A 20645-nucleotide genomic window follows, 5' to 3' on the forward strand; every position below is an offset into this window, starting at 1 on the left:
GCAATAATGTACTTGGGATCTAACAGTGAGGGCACATTTCTGGGTTCTGGGCCTCTTTATTTCTTGGGTGTGTTCCAGATGATGACAGACTTGAACTGTAGTGACACTATCACTTGCCACTTGAGTTTCTTAACGTTCTTCTGTCCCATCCTTGGAAACTGTGAACTCTGTGGGGTACACAAAGGTCAAGCTAAGACAGTGAGAGCAGAGCACACCTGCTTTGCTTTGTAGTCAGGAAGGCCACTGTCTTTGTACTAAGCATCTGGCATAGCAGCTGTGGCTTTCAAGTTGTGGGGCAGAGTGCTCAAGGTTGGCATTTCCTGAAGACATCTCATTATTAGCAGGTCCTACCTAGAACCTTCCAAGACAATAACTACCTGGACCAGGCAGGAAGAGCATGCTTGGGCTCCAGTTTTAGAGGATGAAAGTTTAAGGTTGGGCAGTCCCTTCTGGCAAGGAGCCCTCACCATAACCCAGCAGATGGTATCATGGCTGGAGCTTGTGAGGAGGAAGAGATCACATGGTAAGACAGGAAGACAGACTACTCGAGGGGCAAGTCTTGTTCTTTTGTTATGTGTGTGCCAATCCTGGGGCTTGAACTCAGGGCTTGGGTGCCATCCCAAAGCTTTTGGGCTCAAGCTTATCACTTTACTACTTAAGCCACAGTGCTACTTCCATTGTTCTTTCAATAATAATTTGCTTTTTTTTTTTTGTCAGTCATGGGGCTTGAACTCTGGGCCTGGGTGCTGTCTCTCAGCTCTTCAGCTCAAGGCTAGTGCTCTACCACTTGAGCCATAGCACCATTTCCCATTTTCTGGTGGTTTATTAGAGATAAGAGTCTCATGGACTTTCCTGCCTGGGCTGGCATTGAACAAGATCTTCAGCCTCCCGTGTAGCTAGGATTACAGGCCTAAGCCACCAGTGCTCAGCTCAATTTGCTTTCTTGAGAACTAATCAGGGTCCCATGAGAATTACATTAATTCTTTCTGAATGCTCATCCATTCCCCCATGTGACCTCATTGATTTCCTTCTACTAACCTCTATTTACTTCTTAAAGTTTCCCTACCTCTTTTGTTTATTGTTATTATTCTATTGTTATTATTTGGGAGACACAATCCTGCTAGCCCAGTTAGGATTTAAGTTCACTCTATAACCCAGGCTGGCCTTGAATTTACAATCCTCCTATCTCAGGTCCCCAAGTGCTGAGATTGCATGTATTTACACCATAGCTCCTCCACATACCTTACTATTGCCAAATCCTAGAACAACCTTCTAACACATGAACCTTTGGGAACACAAACTTAAACTATATATTCTCTCTCTCTCTATATATATATATACACACACACATTTATATAATTGGCATTAAGTAATGCTCAGGGAGATCTTGGCAAAGAGTTACTACAACATGTTCTTGGGAATTAGATTGTGGGTTTGTGGTGTTTTATTTTTAATTTTTTTATTGTGAAAATACTGTACAGAAGGGTTACAATTACATGGACAAGATAATGAGTACATTCCTTATCAAGCATTGTAGCCTCCTCCTTTTTTTCCCCTTCCCATCCCTTCCCATCCACCCCCTGCCCCCCTACCCAATCCTCCCCACTCCCCCTCCACCCCCCACCTAAGTTGTAAAGTACGTTTTCGACATAACGACTTGTACATCTCATTGTTGCAATGGGTCCACCTGTATCCCTATTTAAATGATTTGTTTTTCCCCTTCCCCTCCACAAATTATACCCACATCAAATACAGTTAAAGCAGGGGTTATACTGTGAGGGAGGGATATACAAAGCAACAAAGAAATAATCTTATAAATATGTTAGAAACAATCGCATGAAAGAAAAAAACATTTGAATACATATCTTAGGGTTCATTTCCCTAGGGTTTGTAGTGTTTTGTTTTGCTTTTACAGTTTTCTATAGTATTCTATATATTGCTAGAAATTTCTTCATTAGGTTTGCTACTATAATTAAAAAAACATATCACTGCCAGGTGTCAGTGGCTCACGCCTGTAATCCTAGCTACTCAGGAGGGTGAGATCTGAGGATTGTGGTTCAAAGCCAGCCTGGGCAGTACAGTCTGTGAGACTCTTATATCCAATAAACCACTAGAAAGCCAGAAGTGGTGCTGTGGTTCAAGTGGTAGAGCTCTAGCCTTGAGCTGAAAAGCTGAGGGACAGCGCCCAGGCCCAGAGTTCAGGCCCCATGACTAGACTCCCCCCCCCCACCACACAAATGTTAAAGCAAGAGTGTGAGACCATGACTTCAAGCCCTAGTACCTCCCTCCCCTCCCTCATCAATAAAATTAAAGTCATTTTGCTTTGCTTTATCTCACTTTGGGAGAATAGGACTCTTAAAGAGAAGAGCTGCTTTAGAAGAGGTCACACCTGTTGGTGCTGAAGTGACGTCAGAGCAAACATGATTATCTCCCCTGGAGACGTGGATAAGGACGCAAAATAGGATTCTTTTCCGTTTTCTACTAGATGTCCTGCCAGACAATTCAACGTTTTGAGTATGGGATAATCTCAATTATCCTCCTCTTTTTCACGCTTAGTGAGAATGGCTTCTTACCTGGCTGACTTCAATCACTACCACTTTTATTTAGCGAAGCCCTACTGGACTCCTCCAGATAAATATGAAACTGCAAATATTTATTTTCATATGTTTGCCAGCCATGGTGATAGTGGTTTTACTTGTAGAGGAGCCAGGAAGGCATTAAGGGCTGGAAAGTGCTATGAGTAGAAGACAGGATGTCAACTGGTGGAGAGTAAAACCCAGCCAGGGCCACGTTAGTGGTTATATTACCCAGACTTCCTTGTGGGTGAAGAACTAAGCTCTGGAGTCCAACCCTCCAATTGAATAGCTATTTAAATGTGTCAAGTCACTCAATTATCTCTATGACTATATATTACTATTTTTCATCTGTCATCTAAGCAATAATAACATTTTTTTTGGTTCCAGCCTAGGCCCTTGAACTCAGGGCCTAGGGCTTGAATTCAGGGCCTGTATAGTATCTCTCAGCTTTTATTTGCTCCAAGCTAGCAATCTACCACTTGAGCCACAGTTCTACTTCTAGTGTTTTTTTGGTGGTTAATTGCAGATAAGAGTCTCAAGGACTTTCCTGCCTGAGTTGGTTTCAAACCTTGATCTTCAGATCTCAGTTTCCTGAGTAGCTAGTTACAGGTGTGAGCCAATGTTGCCTGGCCTAAAAACGTGTTTTGTTCTTTTTAAATTTATTTTAAGTTTACTCTTTTAAAAAAGCACAATATATTAGTAGTGCTAAGGAGAGATTGACATTTGCTAAGGGAAAGTTTCTTTTAGAAAGCAATTTGACAATATCTGTCAACAATTTCAATCGATTTATGTTTGACCAGGCAATCATATTAAAGGATTCAATGAATTGCCAAACACCCATGCAAAGGAACTCTGTAGTTTGAAAACAAAATAAAACACAGTTCAATGTTGCACTGAATTCAATGATCTGGAGTACTCAGGTTGGGGCTGCAACCTATAAATCCGGCATGAGGCAGGGAACACATTAGCCCATAATAAGAAGGTATGTAGTGATTTCTCGTGTGCTTCAGGGATGATGTACAACTAGCCGTGACCAAAATCATGACCGTGACTGTAACCTTGACTATGTTGCACCTGTGGGAGGAGAGCCAGCAAGCTGCTGAGCAGGTGAAAGGGAAGACGCAATTACTACCCTTTGGTATCTTTTCACCTTTATATCCCATGCATATAATACATATTTTAAAACTTAATTAGCTCTAATAAGGGAAATGGAATATTTTCTTTCTTTCTTTTTTTTTTTTGGTCCGATCGTGGGGCCTGAACTCTGGGCCTGGGCGCTGTCCCTCAGCTCTTCAGCTCAAGGCTAGCGCTCTACCACTTGAGTCACAGCTCTACTTCCGGCTTTTTTTCCCTGCTTATGTGGTGCTGAGGAATCGAACCCAGGGCCTCATGCATGCAAGGCAAGGGAATATTTTCTTTCTGCTCTATACTTTGTACACTTCTTAATCTTTGCTACAGATTAATGCTTAAAGCATTAAAACCAGCTGGAAAGGTCTGGATCTGCAGCCATTTGAGCTTTTCTAACCCCGGGAAATGCCTTTGTCTTACGTAACCCTCAGTAGCAGCCTGCTGAGACTTGTCCCACATAAAATAACAATATATCCTGAAACGGATTTCTTTTCAATCTTTTCAATTTTCCTTCTTTCCTTTGTTCCTCCCTCCTTCTCCTCTCCTCTCCTCCCCTCCCCTTCCTTCCTTTCCCTTCTCTTCCCTTCCCTTCCTTTCCCTTCCCTTCCCTTCACTATACTGGGGCTTGAACTCAGGCCCAGGGTACTCTCCCTTAGCTTTTTCACTCAAGGCTAGTGCTCTACCACTTGAACCATAGCTCCACTTATGGCTTTTTGCTGGTTAACTGGATATAAGAATTTCTTGAACTGATCAGTCTGGGCTGGTTTTGAACTGGGGATCCTGAGATCTTATCCTTCTGATTAGCTAGCATTACAGGCATGAGCCACTGGAGCCTACTTGGAATTTCTTCCCAACAGATACATGGAAGGGTGATGGGAATTTCTCTTGGGCACATTCTTCCTCCAGTTCTTGGTGACTCGTCTGTTCTTCTGGGTTACTTTGATCCCTTGGGATTCCTGGAAAGACTATTGGCAAGGTTCTTGCTCAAGGATTTGGTCTAGTGCTGGGGCTAACAGATTCAGACATCCAGAGCCTTCACCCCCTGTACAATTCTGTCACATCTCATTTCTTCAAGGACCTTGACCTTGACCACAGCTGGTATATTTGTGCTGACCATGTGTTTGCCTCCCCAATTTATTTTCTCAGTCTTGATCCCATTCAATGTTCTACTCCCTTGGTATTTTCCCAGAGCCATCACCACCTTCAAACAATAAACTGTGTACATTTCCTATCTGTCTCCTTCACTGCCACGTACACTCCCACGAAGCCAGGAATGTTTCTCTATATTGTTGGCGGATGAACTTCAGGTAGCCACAATCATGCCTGGCTCATAGCAGGCACTTGGTAACATCAGCTAGTTAAGTGATAGATTAAACAAATGAATGCTTAGTAACCATGTGCCTGGGCCTTTCTTAAATGCCTAAGGAAAGAATCTCTCCCCAGACATCTCAGCCTTTCCTTTCCTGCCATCTCCCTTCCATAGTGAAACAGAGACCTCCATTTATTATGGTGACAATTGCAACTGTACTCACTTCTCAAAGGTCATGCTCTGCTAGGCACTGCCCTGTTGTTACCATATTCATCTTCATGACCCTTTGGGACTAAGCCATCAAAAATTGCTTATTTTACAAATGAAAGCCTCCAATTGATAAGTAAGTAGGTCAAGGCTTCTTAGCAATTGAGCAATATTCTCAGATTCTTTCTCACATATGTTTTTATACAGTTTATGCCTCTTCGTGATAAACCCAGGCCAGCAGTTACTCTTCTGAGATGACCTTTGCCTCTCCCCGCATCCAGTATTCTTTGTCTCAGGATGCTGGTTGATCTATTTCCCTAAAAATGAAATTTACTTTCCTAGTTTTAGAAGAATTTACAGAGCAAGGGAGGCTGGTTAACTGAGAATTGTGCTACATGTTAAATAAATGCCATGGTAGGTTTGTACAGCAGTTTTAGTCAGCAAACATTGGTAGAGTGCCTGCTGGACACCTGCCAATAGTCTGGCTCTGGATTCTCAGAAGACATGGGGATAGTTGTGTAAATCAGTCCGCCATGCCCCAACTCTACTTTAATTCAACTTTTCCCAGTCAAGGGCAGGTTTGGCTAAACTTTTCCCCCATTCTGAAAAGGAAGAGAGTGTCTAAAGCTCAAGAAACCCGCCCCCCCTCAATATTTTTGATGGTCAATACTCTTGGTTTTAGATGGGTGGATACAGAGGTGAGACGCAAATATAACCTAGTACAGGAGAAAAATCCCCTAAGATGTCCTTTAGCAGGGAAGGCATTATGTAATTCCTTTAGAAGTAACTTCACCTTCTTAATTATGGATGCCTGGGGCTACAATTACAGATACATAGCATTTTCCAAGTCTAAAGTTCTTCCTGCTTCCTTCTCTCCTCTGAAGTCCTGCTGGCAAACTTCCCTGAGCTGCCGATTGTACAGAGGTGAGTGAGAATGGCCCAGAGGAACAGGCCTGACTAAAGAGCGGGGGATATGCTGGTGTGCTAGGCCATAGAGAGATGTCATGTGGGTGCCCCTCACCCACCTCCATGGATGGATTGCAGGGGTAGAGGGAGGGGGACTTCTCTGGAGTAGCTTCTCAGATGATCATACATTTACCCTTTCTGGGGATCTGTCTTCATCCAGTGCCTGTGTGCAGAGAGGGTGAAGGAAGGAGAAGGGGAGGAATGCAAATCCCTGGATTTCTACGTCTGATCTAAGGCACTGGTGGGCAGGCTACCCTCCCCTTGAGGTCCCTCCCCCTCCCTTTTTTGTGAGAGCTGCATTGTTTTCTAGGTGAGATCTTGCTTTGGGAAGTATTGATTGATCCCTCTTTCACACAGTACATTACAGCGAAGTTCTGGAAAATTCAGCTTGTGTCTAGGAGTCAAAGGGGCTATGGAGTAGGCCCAGTTGCATGTGCAAACAGCAAAGGGTTTTTGCTGAGTTTAGCTCATACAGTGAGCTCTGCACTCTTGTTAGAAAGGCTGTTCTAACTACTGGTGAGTGAAGCATAGCTGTAGCATTGAGTTGTGCTCTGAGCACCAGAAGGCCTGTCAAAAGGCAAATACACTTCTGCTGTGCAAAAACTCTCTTCTCTTCCTCGTACCTAGTGCAAGACCTCTCTTGAGCATACTCCCCTATTCTGATGCCTCTTTCTTTCCACCCAACAGATCTTCCTGAAACACATAGATGATCATATCATTTTCTCGCATAAAACCTTCTAAAGACTTCATTAAAACTCAGGATCAAGTCAAGTTACTTGAAATCTGCCTTCTCTAAATTTATCTTTCAGTTCTGAAAGAACCCAGAACCTGGTCTATCCATCAAATTATGTTAAGTGGAATAAATCAGGCTCAGAGAGATAAAGAACATGTGTTTCCTTTCATATACGGCAGTGAGATCTAATTTATAAATATATACATAAACATGTGCAGAGTCATATGTGTGTGTATATATATATATATATATATATATATAAATGTATCAGCTAAAGTGTGGTATATACAGGGAAGAATTCCAAGGTGTCATACTTTTGGACAAGTCTGTCATAATGAGTACCAGGAAGCTGGTAATTGAGGTGTGTGTGGAGGGGAGTCAAGGGGGAAGAGGGTAGATGAATGAGGAAAGCGGGGAGAATAGAGTTATAGCATTCAATGTATATATGTGGAAATGAAACTAAGAAAATTGTTGGAATTGGGAAGGATGATGAAAGGGGTAACATGGATCAAGATGTATTATATTCATACATGGACATGTTGAATTGTAGCCCCTTTGCACAACTACTTAAAAATAATACGAATATAATTTTTCAAAACAACCCCCAAGAACCTCTTCTACTTCTGTTGGAATGGACAGCTGAAAATAATAGAGACCAGGACCATCGTTCTAAAGAGAGCTGTCTGCTCAGGTATGGCCATCTTCCTGGGGCTTCTAATGAGGACTCGCAGGACCAATCCTCCTGTCCCCACCAATGATCCTGGGAAGAAGGGAGAGTTGTAGCGCTGTGGACTCACCTTGACAATCTGCAAACATCAGAGTGTTCTGCCCATGTTAGTGGGTAGGGCAGTGCCCCAGGCCAGGTCACCCAGCATGAAGGCAGGCTGTCAGGGCGGAACAGTTAGGGGTGGAAGGTGCTGAGCCACTGCATTCCCATCTGAAAGTCCTCAGAGGGGTTCTCAGACAAGGGCAGACTCGTGGTAGCCTCAAGCACTTGGACACCTGCCGCTCTGAGGACAAAGAGGTCCAATGCTGGGCAGAGAGGACTACAACAATGGCTGGGTGGAGAGTGACATTCCCTGCAACTCTCAGCTATCTTCCTTTTATTGGAAGTGCTGGTCCTCATCAGAATTCCAGGCTTGTCCTGAACTGCTGAGTCTGAAGTTTGAAAGTGCATTTTAGTATCCTGGAAAAGAATCTAAAAGAGTAGGGTTGAAGATAGTAATTGAGAGAAAAAAAATCAGCTGGTGTTTGTACCCCACGATTAAACTTAGAAGTGGACCACCCTGCTCCACCCCTTGCAGGACCACCTACATCTTCTACCTACTCCAGCAAGGGCGAGGCTTCAGATAGGAACCAGCTCCACTGTGTTCCTCCAACCAAGGTATTTGATGCGCTATGGATGCCATCTTTCTTCCCTTCCATGTCAACAGTACCAGTTATTGTCTAGATCCTATTTGCCAGGAAGCGTTCTAGAGTCTTTGTATGTATTAATTCCTGCAATACTCCCTCCTCCTCCTCCTCCTCCTCCCCCTCCTTCTCCTTTTTCTCCATGTGTCAGTACTAGGGCTTGAACTCAGGACTTTGCTACTCCTGAGGATGAACCCCTAAATCCCACTATTTGGAAATAAAATTAGAATATGTGACCATGATTATAAGTATTTATTTTTTCATTCAAGGCTGGCGCTGTACCAGTTGAGCCACATCTCCACTTCCTGCTTTTCATTGGTTAATTGGACATAGGCGTCTCATGGACTTGTCTGCATGGGCAGGCTTTGAATTGTGATCCTCAGATCTCAACCTCTTGAGTAGTCAGAAGTATAGGCATGAGCCACTTACACCTGCTTTATGCTATTTCCTTAAACAACTCTTTTTTAAAAAAATATTTTATTTATTTATTGGGTCCGGTAGTGGGGCCTGAACTCTGGGCCTGGGCGCTGTTCCTCAGCTCTTCAGCTCAAGGCTAGCACTCTACCACTTGAGCCATAGCGCCACTTCCGGCTTTTTTCTTTTTGCTTATGTGGTGCTGGGAAATCGAACCCAGGGCCTCAGGCATGCAAGGCAAGCGCTCTACCACTGAGCCACCTTCCCAGCCCCACTTAAACAACTCTTTAAGGCATATATTATTGTTCTTCTATTTCCATAAGAGGGAATCAAGGCATATGTAACAAGTAGCTTGACAAGTGCTTTTCCTAGCAAATGGCAGTGACATGACCAGTGGCAGAAACTGTCCTGCTGTCCCCAGCATCCACATGGACAATCCCCCCCCCCCCACAAGCCTTGGACTGGAGAAGGGAGGGCAGATTAGAGGTGAGGGACTGTCAAGGTACACAGCAGATGGTCCTGTTCAAGTGGTAAGGGTAAGGTGGCCATGCTTGCTGAACCTCACATTGCAGGGTTGTGACCCCTTCAGTTGCATCATTTAGAAAGAAAATTAGTATCTGTGAGCATGATTGTAAGTATTTCTGAGTGGATTTGTGTGTTAGAATGGTACAAATACAAAAATGTATTTTGGGATTGTTTACCTGTTTTTGGCTGTTTAAAAGTAAATGATAAGAGCCAGGAACCAATGGCTCACATCTAATTCTAGCTACTCAGGAGCCCGAGATCACAGTTTGAAGCCAGTCCAGGCAGGAAATCTGTGAGTCTTATCTCCAATTAACCACCAAAAAGCTGGAAATGGAGCTGTGGGTCAAGTGATAGAGCACCAACTTTGATTGAAAAAACTAAGGGACAATGCCCAGGCCCTGAGTTCAAGCCCCAGTACCAGCACAAAACAAAAGTAAATGGTAGGGAAAAAGTACAATCCAAGGAATTGTTGCACATCAGAATAATGTTCTTTCACTCTGGGAGAGATTGGGATACTTGTGGCTCCCCTAGAGCCTAGGTCTGGCAGCCTGCATGCTGACCTACCGAGGCACTTTGGCTGACTGCACACTGGTTATAAAAAGAAATCAAAATGGAATACCATAGCAGGGAGTAAAGTGTACATACTTCAACTTGCCAGATTTCTGTCCACCCCATGGGATTATCTCACTGGACCATTCACTTGCTCACAGAGAGATGGGAAGGGGAGGGAGAGAAGTATGGGGCTATGGAGCCAGACCGTCTGGGTTTCAAGTCTAACTCCAGACTTTCAGCTTTGGAACTTTGGGTGAGTTCGTTAATGGTGTTTTGTTTCCTCTATTGTAAAATGGGGCTAGAAATAGCATCTGCTTCTTAGGGTTGTCAGCAGGTTAAGGTAAATTAATACCTGCAAAGAACTTAGAACAATAAGCATGCAATAACCCATAACTTAATGTTTGCTACCATTCTTTGCTGTCTGAGTCCTATACTATGGTTAAAGAGGAAAAATCATTTACAAAAACCATTAAGAGTTAGTTACAGCAGCAGCAGCACCTCCTATTCACAAGGGAATTTTGATTTTTTTGTCAGTCCTGGGGCTTGAACTCTGGGCCTGGCCACTGTCCTTCAGCTCTTCAGCCCAAGGCAAGTGTTCTACCACTTGAGCCACAATGTCACTTCTGGTTTTCTGAGTGGTTTATTGGAGATAAGAGTCTCACGGACTTTCCTGCCTGGGCTGGCTTTGAACCAAGATCCTCAGCCTCCTGAGTAGCTAGGATTACAGGTGTGAGCCACCTGCGTCAGCTAGGGCTTTTTTTTTTGTTTTTCCTCTAAGACCCTCATGGATGTCTGAAACCTTGCACAATATTGTAGTCTACTTACTACTATAGACTCCTTATCCACTGATTCATTCTGCTGTTTCATCTACCTCTGCTCACTCTTGTCTGAGCAAATCACATGGATAACAATTCATAAGTGTGTGTGTGTGTGTGTGTGTGTGTGTGTGTGTGCTTATCATTTGAGCCATTTCTGGCTTTCAGTAGTTAATTGGAGATAAAAAAAAATCTCTCAACTTTATGTGTCCTGGCTAGCTTTCAACCTCAATCCTCAGATCAGTCTCCTGAGTAGCTAGAAGGTATAGATGTGGACTACCAGCACAAGACTCATAAGTTTAAAATAATTTGGGCTAAGGAGGGTAAAAGAGGATGGGTAAGACTGAAACAGGTTGTTGGGAATTATGCAAACAGAATAATGAAACCTGCTAACATTGCAGGAGGATAGGGGAGAATGACAGGAACCCATTGTATAGTACACATGTGAGAAAGCATCACAACCAGCCTACCTCCTGCCCTTTGATAGCTAATATATGCAGATAAAATATTTATTTTTTTGGGTCCGGTCGTGGGGCCTGAACTCTGAGCCTGGGCGCTGTCCCTCAGCTCTTCAGCTCAAGGCTAGCACTTTACCACTGAGCCACCTTCCCAGCCCGCAGATAAAATATTTTTAAATCATGTGCTATTCTGAATATGATGAAGAAATTTCTTGCCATACATGCCATTCCACCTAAGGCACAAATCATCCATTTTTCTGGCATATTCATGCTGCGCACACTTCCTTCCTTGTTCTATAGCCATCTCCTTGTCGGATGAGCAGTGGCGCTACCTCAGTGCTATGTTCAAGTAGTTTCTAACTTTCTGCACAATGACCCCAAAAGTGTGAGTATACTGGTGTTGGTCATTCACTTGTGGTAAACAAAAGCTGGACAGTGCTTCATTTAAGTCAGAAGATGAAAGTAAGCTCGAACCCATGGCTCATACCTGTAATTCTACTTAGAGGGCTGAGATCCAGAGGATTGAGGCTTCAAGCCAGTCCAGTCAGAAAAATCCAGGCAACTTCATCTCCAAAATAACCAGCAAAAAGCCAGTAGAGAACAAGTGGTAGAGAGCAAGAAGAGCAAGTATGAGGTCCTGGGTTCAAGTCCTAGTGCTGCCAAAAAGAGAAATAAAAAAGGCGAAAGTACATAAAATATTTTGTGAGGGAGACCACATTCACAGAACTTTTACCTATTATTCTAATTATTCTTTTTTGCTTTCCTTTCATGCATTTTTTATTGTTATTATAAAGGTATGTACAGAGGGGTTACAGTTACATAAATCAGATAAAGAGTACATTTCTTTCTTTCTTTTTTTTTTTTGTCGGTCATGGGGCTTGAACTCTAGGTCTGGGCGCTGTCCCTCAGCTCTTCAGCTCAAGGCTAGCGCTCTACCACTTGAGCCACAGCACCACTTCTGGTTTTCTGAGTGGTTTATTGGAGATAAGAGTCTCATGACTTCTCTGCCCAGGCTGGCTTTGAACTGCGATCTTCAGATCTCAGGCTTCTGAGTAGCTAGGATTATAGGTGTGAGCCACTGGTACCTGGTGTACATTTCTTTTTGAACCATGTCACCTTTTCTCTCACTCTCTCCCAGTTTTTCCCTTCCATCCCCACGCATAAGTTGTATAGTTCATTTTCAATGTAGTGTCCAGTGAGTACCACTGCTGCATTTGTTCACCCTTTCTCCCTCCATTTCTATGCCCCATACCCTCCCAAAGACAGATAAACTAACAAGACAAAAATAAAATAAAATAACAAAACAAACAAACCCAACACCTCTTGTTTTCATTTCCTGGAGTTCATTTCAATAAATATTATTTTATATGATCAGATGCACATAGGCACTGTGCCTTTGTGTTTCTCTCCAAAGAATATTCTCCTTTGGTCTCACCATGTGTGAATGCAAAGAGTCCTGTATAATTTGTCATGTCCCAGTGTGCTTACTTGTAGATTTATAGGCACATTCTAGCTATCACAAATGGAGGAAGTGGTGCAACCTATGTTTCTTTGGGCCTTTATTCCAATTGTTCTACTTTATTATTGCTTTGTCCTATTTATCTATATACGGGATTCAGTATTCTGAATGTTTTGGATATCTGACTACTAGCCTTCTTGGAACCCTAGAGGCTAGGGAATACCCTCTTTTAAATTTAGACACTTACACTTGATGCCCCACTAGAAAATATGAGACTAATATTATTTTACTCCTTCCAACTTCTTTCTCCTCTCTTGTTTTTTTTTTTCTGGTCACTGCCATTTCTTTGTAAGGTTTATGGCAGTTGTAATCCATTCTGTTTTGTAACTTCCCTTGCTTTTAACCTTGGTTTTATATTTAAATGGATTGGAAGCTCACTACCAGGATTTCTCCCCCAGTATTTCTGTCTCTGAGTTTTCAATCTGTTGTTTATTTTTAAGTTGTTTGTTAAATGTGAGGAAAAATTTTGCTACACAATTTGTTTTTGTTGGATTTTATCTTCCCTTTTGTCTCCTGATGTTATTTTGTCCCTTTGTCTTCTTGTTTTATGTCTAACTACTATATGGATGCCTAAAGAATATCTTTTCGAACTAAGATTCATATATTTAAGAAGGGTGAATATATGCATGCTACATACCTAAGTTCTCACATATCTGAAAATGTCTACCTAGGCATTTATACTCGAGTGGCATTTGGATGGGATGTGATACTCTGAAATCACAAGTTCTTTCCTTCAGAGCTTTATTGCTATTATGTTATTGTTATTTAACACTGAACATTGAAGAAATTTTTGTTTTACTTTTAGCGATGATTGGAAATGATTTTTCATCCTCTATATATCTAAAGAATTATTTTTTTTTAAAAATCCCCTCAACTTTAGTTAACTAAAGCATGGCTAAATATCTTCTTCCCTACCCATATTGTTGAAAAATAGTACATTTTTATTAAGAAATCAAATTCCTTTTTAAAAATATTTTAATATCGTTATTTACTCATACAAAAAGAAATTTAAAAAAATTTTTTGGTTGGATGTGGGGCCTGAACCACAGTGAGCTGGTCGCTGTCCCTCAGCTCTTCAGCTCAAGGCTAGGGTTCCACCACTTGAGCCACAGCACCACTTCTGGCTTTTTCTGCTTATATTTGCTGAGGAATTGAACCCAGGGCCTCGTGCATGCAAGGCAAGCACTCTACCACTGAGCCACCTTCCCAGCCCCAAAAGAAACTGAATTCTTTATGAAGTTTTATTAGCATATATATTATTTGTATGGGGGGGGGCAGGGGAGGATTCACTGTGACATTACCAGACATCTATCAGATATATTCTTATTAACCTCATCTCTATCATTCTCCTCTATCCCTTGAACCTTCTTAAAACAGTTTTAGCAGGTTTCATCATTCTATTTTCATAGATACAAATAAACCATGTTGATTAAACTCACCCCCATTTAGGCTCTTTGTTAGCCTTCCCCTATATCACTGCGGTCACTCTCATCTGAGCCTGTTTTATTTATTGTCATTCATTTTTTATATGTATTAATTACACAAAGGGATTTCCTAATGTGTTTCAGATATACATGTGTTTTACTCAGAATAACCCTCTCAATTTCTTTCTGTTTCCCTGCTTTCCAATCCTCCGTTGATCAACTTCTTTCATTGTGGTTCTTCATGCCATTTGCATACATAGGTGTACTGTATTTCAAAATTATTCACTCTCCATCTTTCTTTTTCCTTTTTCCCTTCCCATCATACTCATATGTAGCTCCACAATTAGAATCATGTTTTATGTGTATATGTTTATCATATGTATGTTGTATATATAATTATATGTATAGTTGTAGACAGAGGCTCATGAGTTGGTTGGTTGATAAAAACATAACTATTGGGGCAGGGAAGGTGGCTCAGTGGTAGAGCGCTTGCCTTGCATGCCTGAGGCCCTGAGTTCGGCTCGTCAGCACCACATAAGCAAAAAGAAAAAAGCCGGAAGTGGCGCTGTGGCTCAAGTGGTAGAGCGCTCGCCTTGAACTGAAGAGCTGAGGGACAGCATCCAGGCACAGAGTTCAGGCCCCACGACCGGACCCCCCCAAAAACAAAAACAAAACATAACTATTGTCTTATTTTAGCAGTACTGGAGTTTGAACTCAGTGTTTCACACTCCTGTGAACACATCTCTCTTTTGAATAATACTGGGTTTAACTTTAAGTCCTTGTGCTTGCTAAACAGGCACTCTACCACTTGAACTACTCCACTGGTCTGAGCTACCTACTTTATAGCTGGAGTATGTGACTGAAATGGGAAGGTTATGTGACATTATTAAGTTTAGCATTTAAGCCCTAGTCCCTGGCTTGTTTGTTTGTTTTGTGCAACCAGGACTAGCACTTGAACTCAGAACCTTGGTGTTTTTGTTCTAGGCTGATGCTCTACTACTTGGATTATACCTTCAGTTCCAACTTTTGGCTGATTTATGGGAGATAAAAGTCTCAGAGCCTTTCTTGCCTGGGCTGGCTTTGAACTGTGATCCTCAGATCTTGGCCTCCTGAGTAGCTAGGATTATAGCTGATCTACTAATGCCCAGTACAGAGTTGTTAGTTTTAAAATCTCTGCCTTCATATTGGACAAGTTTTATTATCTATGATTTCTGACTTAAAAAAAGTTAACTCATCCAATGAGATTTAATTTCAAACATCTGATTTTTTCATTCTAGAATTTCCATTGATTAATTTTATATAGTTTCTACTTCTTATTTGAGATTCATTGAAAGTATACTTTACTTTGTTGAAATGAGTTGTAATAAATTCTTAACAATTATTATCTATTAATTCCAACATTTAGATCAAATTGGAATCAGAGTTTCTCAGTCCAGGCCCAAACTCTAGGGGTTCTATATATCAGATCTGGTCACTCAATGCCAAATGAAATGAATAGCAAAAAGTAGAGAAAAGAGATTTGTTAAACTGCACAGGAAGTTAATCTCAGGAAGAGGAAAAGGCACTTCAGCCCATTTTCAGGTATAGAAAGGAACTTTAGTTTAAATAGGGAAAGAATTAGGCCAAGGGGCAAAAAGTATGCATAAACAGTAACAGTCATCTGTTCAGTCCCTATTTTAGGAAGGGTTTTGGAGAAGTTGTTAATTTGTTGCTATCAGAACTTGAGGTCAGCAGTCTGGCCAAAAATCAAATTATTGCCTAGTGGGTGGTCATTCTTTTTTTTTTTTTAACTATTTTATTAGTTTATTACTCTTGAACATTTTGTGTTTTTAGTAGACTTTACTTCTTCTTCTTCTTTTTTTTTGTCGGTTGTGGGGCTTGAACTCTGGGCCTGGGCACTGTCCCTCAGCTCTTCAGCTCAAGGCTAGCACTCTACCACTGGAGCCACAGTGCCACTTCCAGCTTTTTCTGCTTATGTGGTGCTGAGGAATCGAACCCAGGGCCTCGAGCATGCAAGGCAAGCACTCTACTGAGCCACCTTCCCAACCCCTGGGTGGTCATTCTTGAGGAGTCTCTACTGTTTTTTTTCTTGGGAGCAGTTTATTCACCTTTCTTGTAAATATGTCACCAATAAGTTCTAACCTTCTTGGATTCTAAGATGCTTGCAGAGTGATTTCAGGCAGAATATCACAGAGCAAAGAACATCAAGGCTAGCCTGCTAAGCTTTCTTCCTGCTTTTATAAACCCAAGGAAGGAGCCGGTGTTTATTAGCAAAATGAGTATAAATATCAGTTGTAATATTAGAGTTACTCTTGTTACCAGAAATTTCAGTTCTCTGAAGTTGATGCCCATTAGAATAATGAGAACAGGATTTGGGAGCAAAAGTAGTGAACGTTTACTAATTTGCTTTTAAAGTGTTCAGAACCTTAGCATCTCAAAGACAGCAGATCCTGTCCCAAGGAGGAGGGTGGGTTTTTAAGGTTTCCCAAAACTGTTGGACATTTTCAGAATCACTCATCTCCTGTTGGCGTCAATGACTGTCCGTCTCCTGTTGGCACAGACTTCTGAGGTTGCATCTTTATAACTTTGGGATTGTTTGTTTCCTGTTTATCTTCTCGTGGTGTCAATCTTCTATTGTCACCATCTTCTAGGAGGCTGTCTGCAGGCTTTTCTCCCGAGATGAGGAGCACAGTGACCCAGCAGATCAAGAGATAGCTGTAAGTATGCTATTTTTAAAAATATTTTTATATCCACAAAATTCCTTGTATAAGGGGAGATTCATTGTGACCTTCCCACATGTACATACAATGTATCTTGATTAAACTCATCTCCTCTGTCATTCTCCCTTACTACTTCTTTTCTTAAAACAATTTTAACAGGTTTCATTGTCCTATATTCATACAAATGAACTGCTTCAACAAAAATTGTCCTCAAGATTGTTCATTACCCAATAGAAAGGAATGGGGAAGGGGAAGGGAGTAACTGGAATAAAGGAAAAGACTAGATCTGAGCAATGGGCAATGCAGGCTAGCTAGTGAAGTGTTACATACCAAAATTGTAACTATAAGCAGCAGTGTCTGTTGATTGTGGTTTGTCTGAACCTTGCATGATGTTTTGTTCTTTGTAGGCTGAATTATTTGGTATTATATCATAGGTACTGTGAACTTATGCTGTAGAGATGTATCATCTTATTATTTTCCTCTGTTGGATGTTGAAGCTTGGTTTTAGCAAGCAATTAAATTAGTCGGATCCAACTGCAACACTTTGCCCTTGAGCAGCAGCTTAGCTCTCAGTTCATTTTCCTTATTTCTAGCTAGTTTTGAGTAAGCATTGTGTATGTACAAGGCTTGGAATCTGACCCACCCTTCATCCAAGTCTTTCTTATTGAAGCTTGGGATCTGACCCAGCTTTGTGATCTGAGTCTCTTTTACTCTAGTACCTTCCACCCCTTCTCTCCAGCACCTTCTATTAGAGTTTGAGTCATCCCCCAGGGTGCCAATCTCAGTCTAGACTCATGTTAAAAATTACAAAGATAGCTAAGTCATCCCTTACCATCCCATGCTCCTAAGATCTGATTCTCCTCCAGATTCTACCTGCTTCCACTTATTCTCTAGTGATGTCATTTTTTAAATTTTTAAAATCTTTGGCTGAAGTTTATATATGGTATCTATAGGAGGTCAAAGCCTGGTGGAAGCATATTGAAAGTGAGATACTAGCTGGGTGGTGGTGGTGGCTCATACCTTTAATCCTAGCTACTCAGGAGGCTGAGATCTGAAGGTCATGGTTCAAAGCCAGCCCCAGAAGGAAAGTCCATGAGACTCTTATTTCCAATTAACCACCAGAAAACTGGAAGTGGCTCTGTGGCTCAAGTGGTAGAGTGCTCGCCTTGAGCTGAAGAGCTCAGGGACTATGCCCAGGCCCAGACTTTAAGCCCCATGAGTGATCCCCCAAAAAAAGAAAGAAAAAAGGAAAGAAAGAAGGAAAGAAAGAGAGAAAGAAAGAATGAAAGAAAGAAAGAATAAAAGTGAAATTGGCTGGTAACTTTTAAAATATATTGCTTCTGTTCTTGCTGTTCATTGTAGTAAATGCTGAGAAAGGGAGATTCTGTGATCTGGAATTATGTTCTTGTCCACATATTTTATTCTTCCTGCAGCTCATCTTTGCATGTATAAAATGAAGATAATAGTCCCTTCCTGGTTTGGTGGTCATCAGAATTCACTGCACAACCTTTTAGGACAGAAACTGGCATGTAATAAGATTATGACTAGGTTCTGTGGTATTAGTATTGCACTCCTAACATAGTGCTTGGGATGTGAGAGATGAATAATGACAGTTGAATATGTGACATGGATACATGAAAACAGAGGAGGAAAAGAATGGATACAAGAAATGGTGGTATTAGCTGCTGGGGACTAAGGCCATGAGCTAGGATGGCATCACCTCACTGGATATGGGCATACAGCAGACATACAAAACCACAGTCAGGTAGCTCTTCCCTTCAGACTTGTTTCTGTTACACAAGGTGTTCTTCTAATCTACATGGTGATTCATTCCACAAGCTGCAGCAGGAGGCCTGTCCTGCAGAACCTGTGCGGAAGAGTCTTCGGTCCTGTTGTGTGCACTTTCTAGGAGGCACAAGGGAACTTATGGAGCCCAAGGGGGGACTTCCTTATTTCCTGAACATTGGAGAAGTGCCTGAAAACTCGAAGGTTTTTGTCTTTCTAAGGTCTTTCTAAAGAGGTTTGGGTGTGAAGGAGGCCTTATTCTCCAGACATGACAAGCTTATAAAGTGTTTTGGTTCTACAGGGGTTGAAGTGCAAACACACCAGGCAAGTTACACACTCCAAAACTATACTGGTATCTCCTGGGATGAAGGGTTCAGTGTGTGGGAACTAACTTTATGCTTCTACTCATGCCATCTGTCAGGCTGCTCTATGGAAGTAAGGGCCTTGGGCCTAGCGATTGTCTTCCCTTAAAGAATAAAGAAGAGCCGGGTGCCGGTGGCTCACGCCTGTAATCCTAGCTTCTCAGGAGGCTGAGGTCTGAGGATTGCGATTCAAAGCCAGCCCAGGCAGGAAAGTCTGTGAAACTCTTATCTCCAATAAACCACCAGAAAGCCGGAAGTGGCCCTGTAGCTCAAGTGGTAGAGTACTAGCTTTAAGCTGAAGAGCTGAGGGATAGTGCTCAGGCTCAGAGCTCAAAGCCCACAACCAACAAACAAAACAAAACAAAACAAAAGAATAAAGAAGAAGGCTTTAAAAGTGTATTATTGGTTGTTGACCATAGTGCCTCAAGTACTGGGGAAGCTGAGTCAGGAAGACCAAAAGTTCAAGGCAAGTCTGTGCTATGACCTTATCTCAAAAACAAATGAACAAACAAAACAAAAATGATTTTGCTCTTTTTGTTTCTTCTTGTCGTGCAGAGGATCAAACCTAGAGTCTTGCACATGCTAGGCAAGCAGTCCACCCTGAGGTACTGGCTCTTAAAACATGTTTTTAATTAAGCTACCTACTCAAAATTGCTTAAGATGGTAAATTATATATATATATATATATGTATATATACATACATACATACATATATACATATATTACAATTACCTTAAGCAAAGAAATTAATAGTATCTACACATTATAAACAGTTTGAAAAATTAAGAAAGATGTTAAAAAGGAACAGAGTTTCTTTTTAGGAATAGATTTGTCTTCCTAAGGTCGATATTTTTACTTGAGATTATACTATCTAGAATGTGTGTTTTTTTAAAAAAAAAGATTAAACACTATAATCTGAGTATATTTATTATTTGAAAATATTTGGATAGATTCAATGCAGTTGGTTTTATGGACTTACAAATTATGTTTAATTGGCTCAGTATTTAGGCAGTTTTGTATGTATGTATATATACATATACCAATCTATATACACGTATGGGTATGTATTGCTGACTATATATATAATTTTTTGCTGACACTTCAATAAACATCTTCAAATATAAGTCTATGTCAAAGAGGTTTTCTAAAAATGGAATATTTTTCTTCTCTTCTTTTGTCCTGCTTCTGGTCTACAGGTTCTTAAACAGTTATCTGAGGCCTGGCTTCTAAGAGGAGAACTTTTCTGAACACTTCAGCTTGCAAGAATCCTTTGCTTTCGTGAGTGGTTGCAGTTATTCAAGTCCCCATAAATGCAGTGTTCAGGTGAGGTCTATTGAATACCAAACCACCTGCATAGGAAAAAACAAGACAGGAACCAAATTCCAATCTCCTTACCCTGCACCTGCTGAAAAGCCACCATAGCACCCAGTTATGGTTTTCTTTTCTTTTCTCTTCCTTCCTTCCTTCCTTCCTTGCTTGCTTCCTTCCTTCCCTCCTTCTCCCCATTCTCCTCCTCCTTTTCTTTCCTCCTCCTCTTTCCCCTCCTCCTTTTCCTCCTCTTCTTCTTTTTCTTCTTCCTCCTCCTCCTCCCCCTCTTCCCCTTCCTCCCCTCCCCTCCTCTTCCTCCTTGTCTCCTTCTTCCTCTTCCTCTTCTTCTTCTTCTTCTTCTTCTTCTTCTTCTTCTTCTTCTTCTTCTTCTTCTTCTTCTTCTTCTTCTTCTTCCTCTTCTTCCTCTTCTTCC

General features: G+C 41.5%; 1 protein-coding gene across 1 annotated transcript in view; it reads left to right on the forward strand.

The window, feature by feature from the left end:
* Positions 1–488: 488 nt before the first annotated feature.
* LOC105999688 overlaps positions 489–20645 on the forward strand; it is a 34873-nt gene continuing 14716 nt past the window's right edge. The window contains exons 1-4 of the mRNA XM_013034769.1: positions 489–523; positions 3587–3714; positions 8224–8303; positions 16688–16757. Of these exons, the coding sequence (XP_012890223.1) occupies positions 489–523; positions 3587–3714; positions 8224–8303; positions 16688–16757 (313 nt within the window). The remainder of the gene's footprint in view (positions 524–3586; positions 3715–8223; positions 8304–16687; positions 16758–20645) is intronic.

This window comes from Dipodomys ordii, unplaced genomic scaffold, assembly GCF_000151885.1.
Source record: "Dipodomys ordii isolate 6190 unplaced genomic scaffold, Dord_2.0 Scaffold196, whole genome shotgun sequence".
Taxonomy (NCBI): Eukaryota; Metazoa; Chordata; class Mammalia; order Rodentia; family Heteromyidae; genus Dipodomys; species Dipodomys ordii.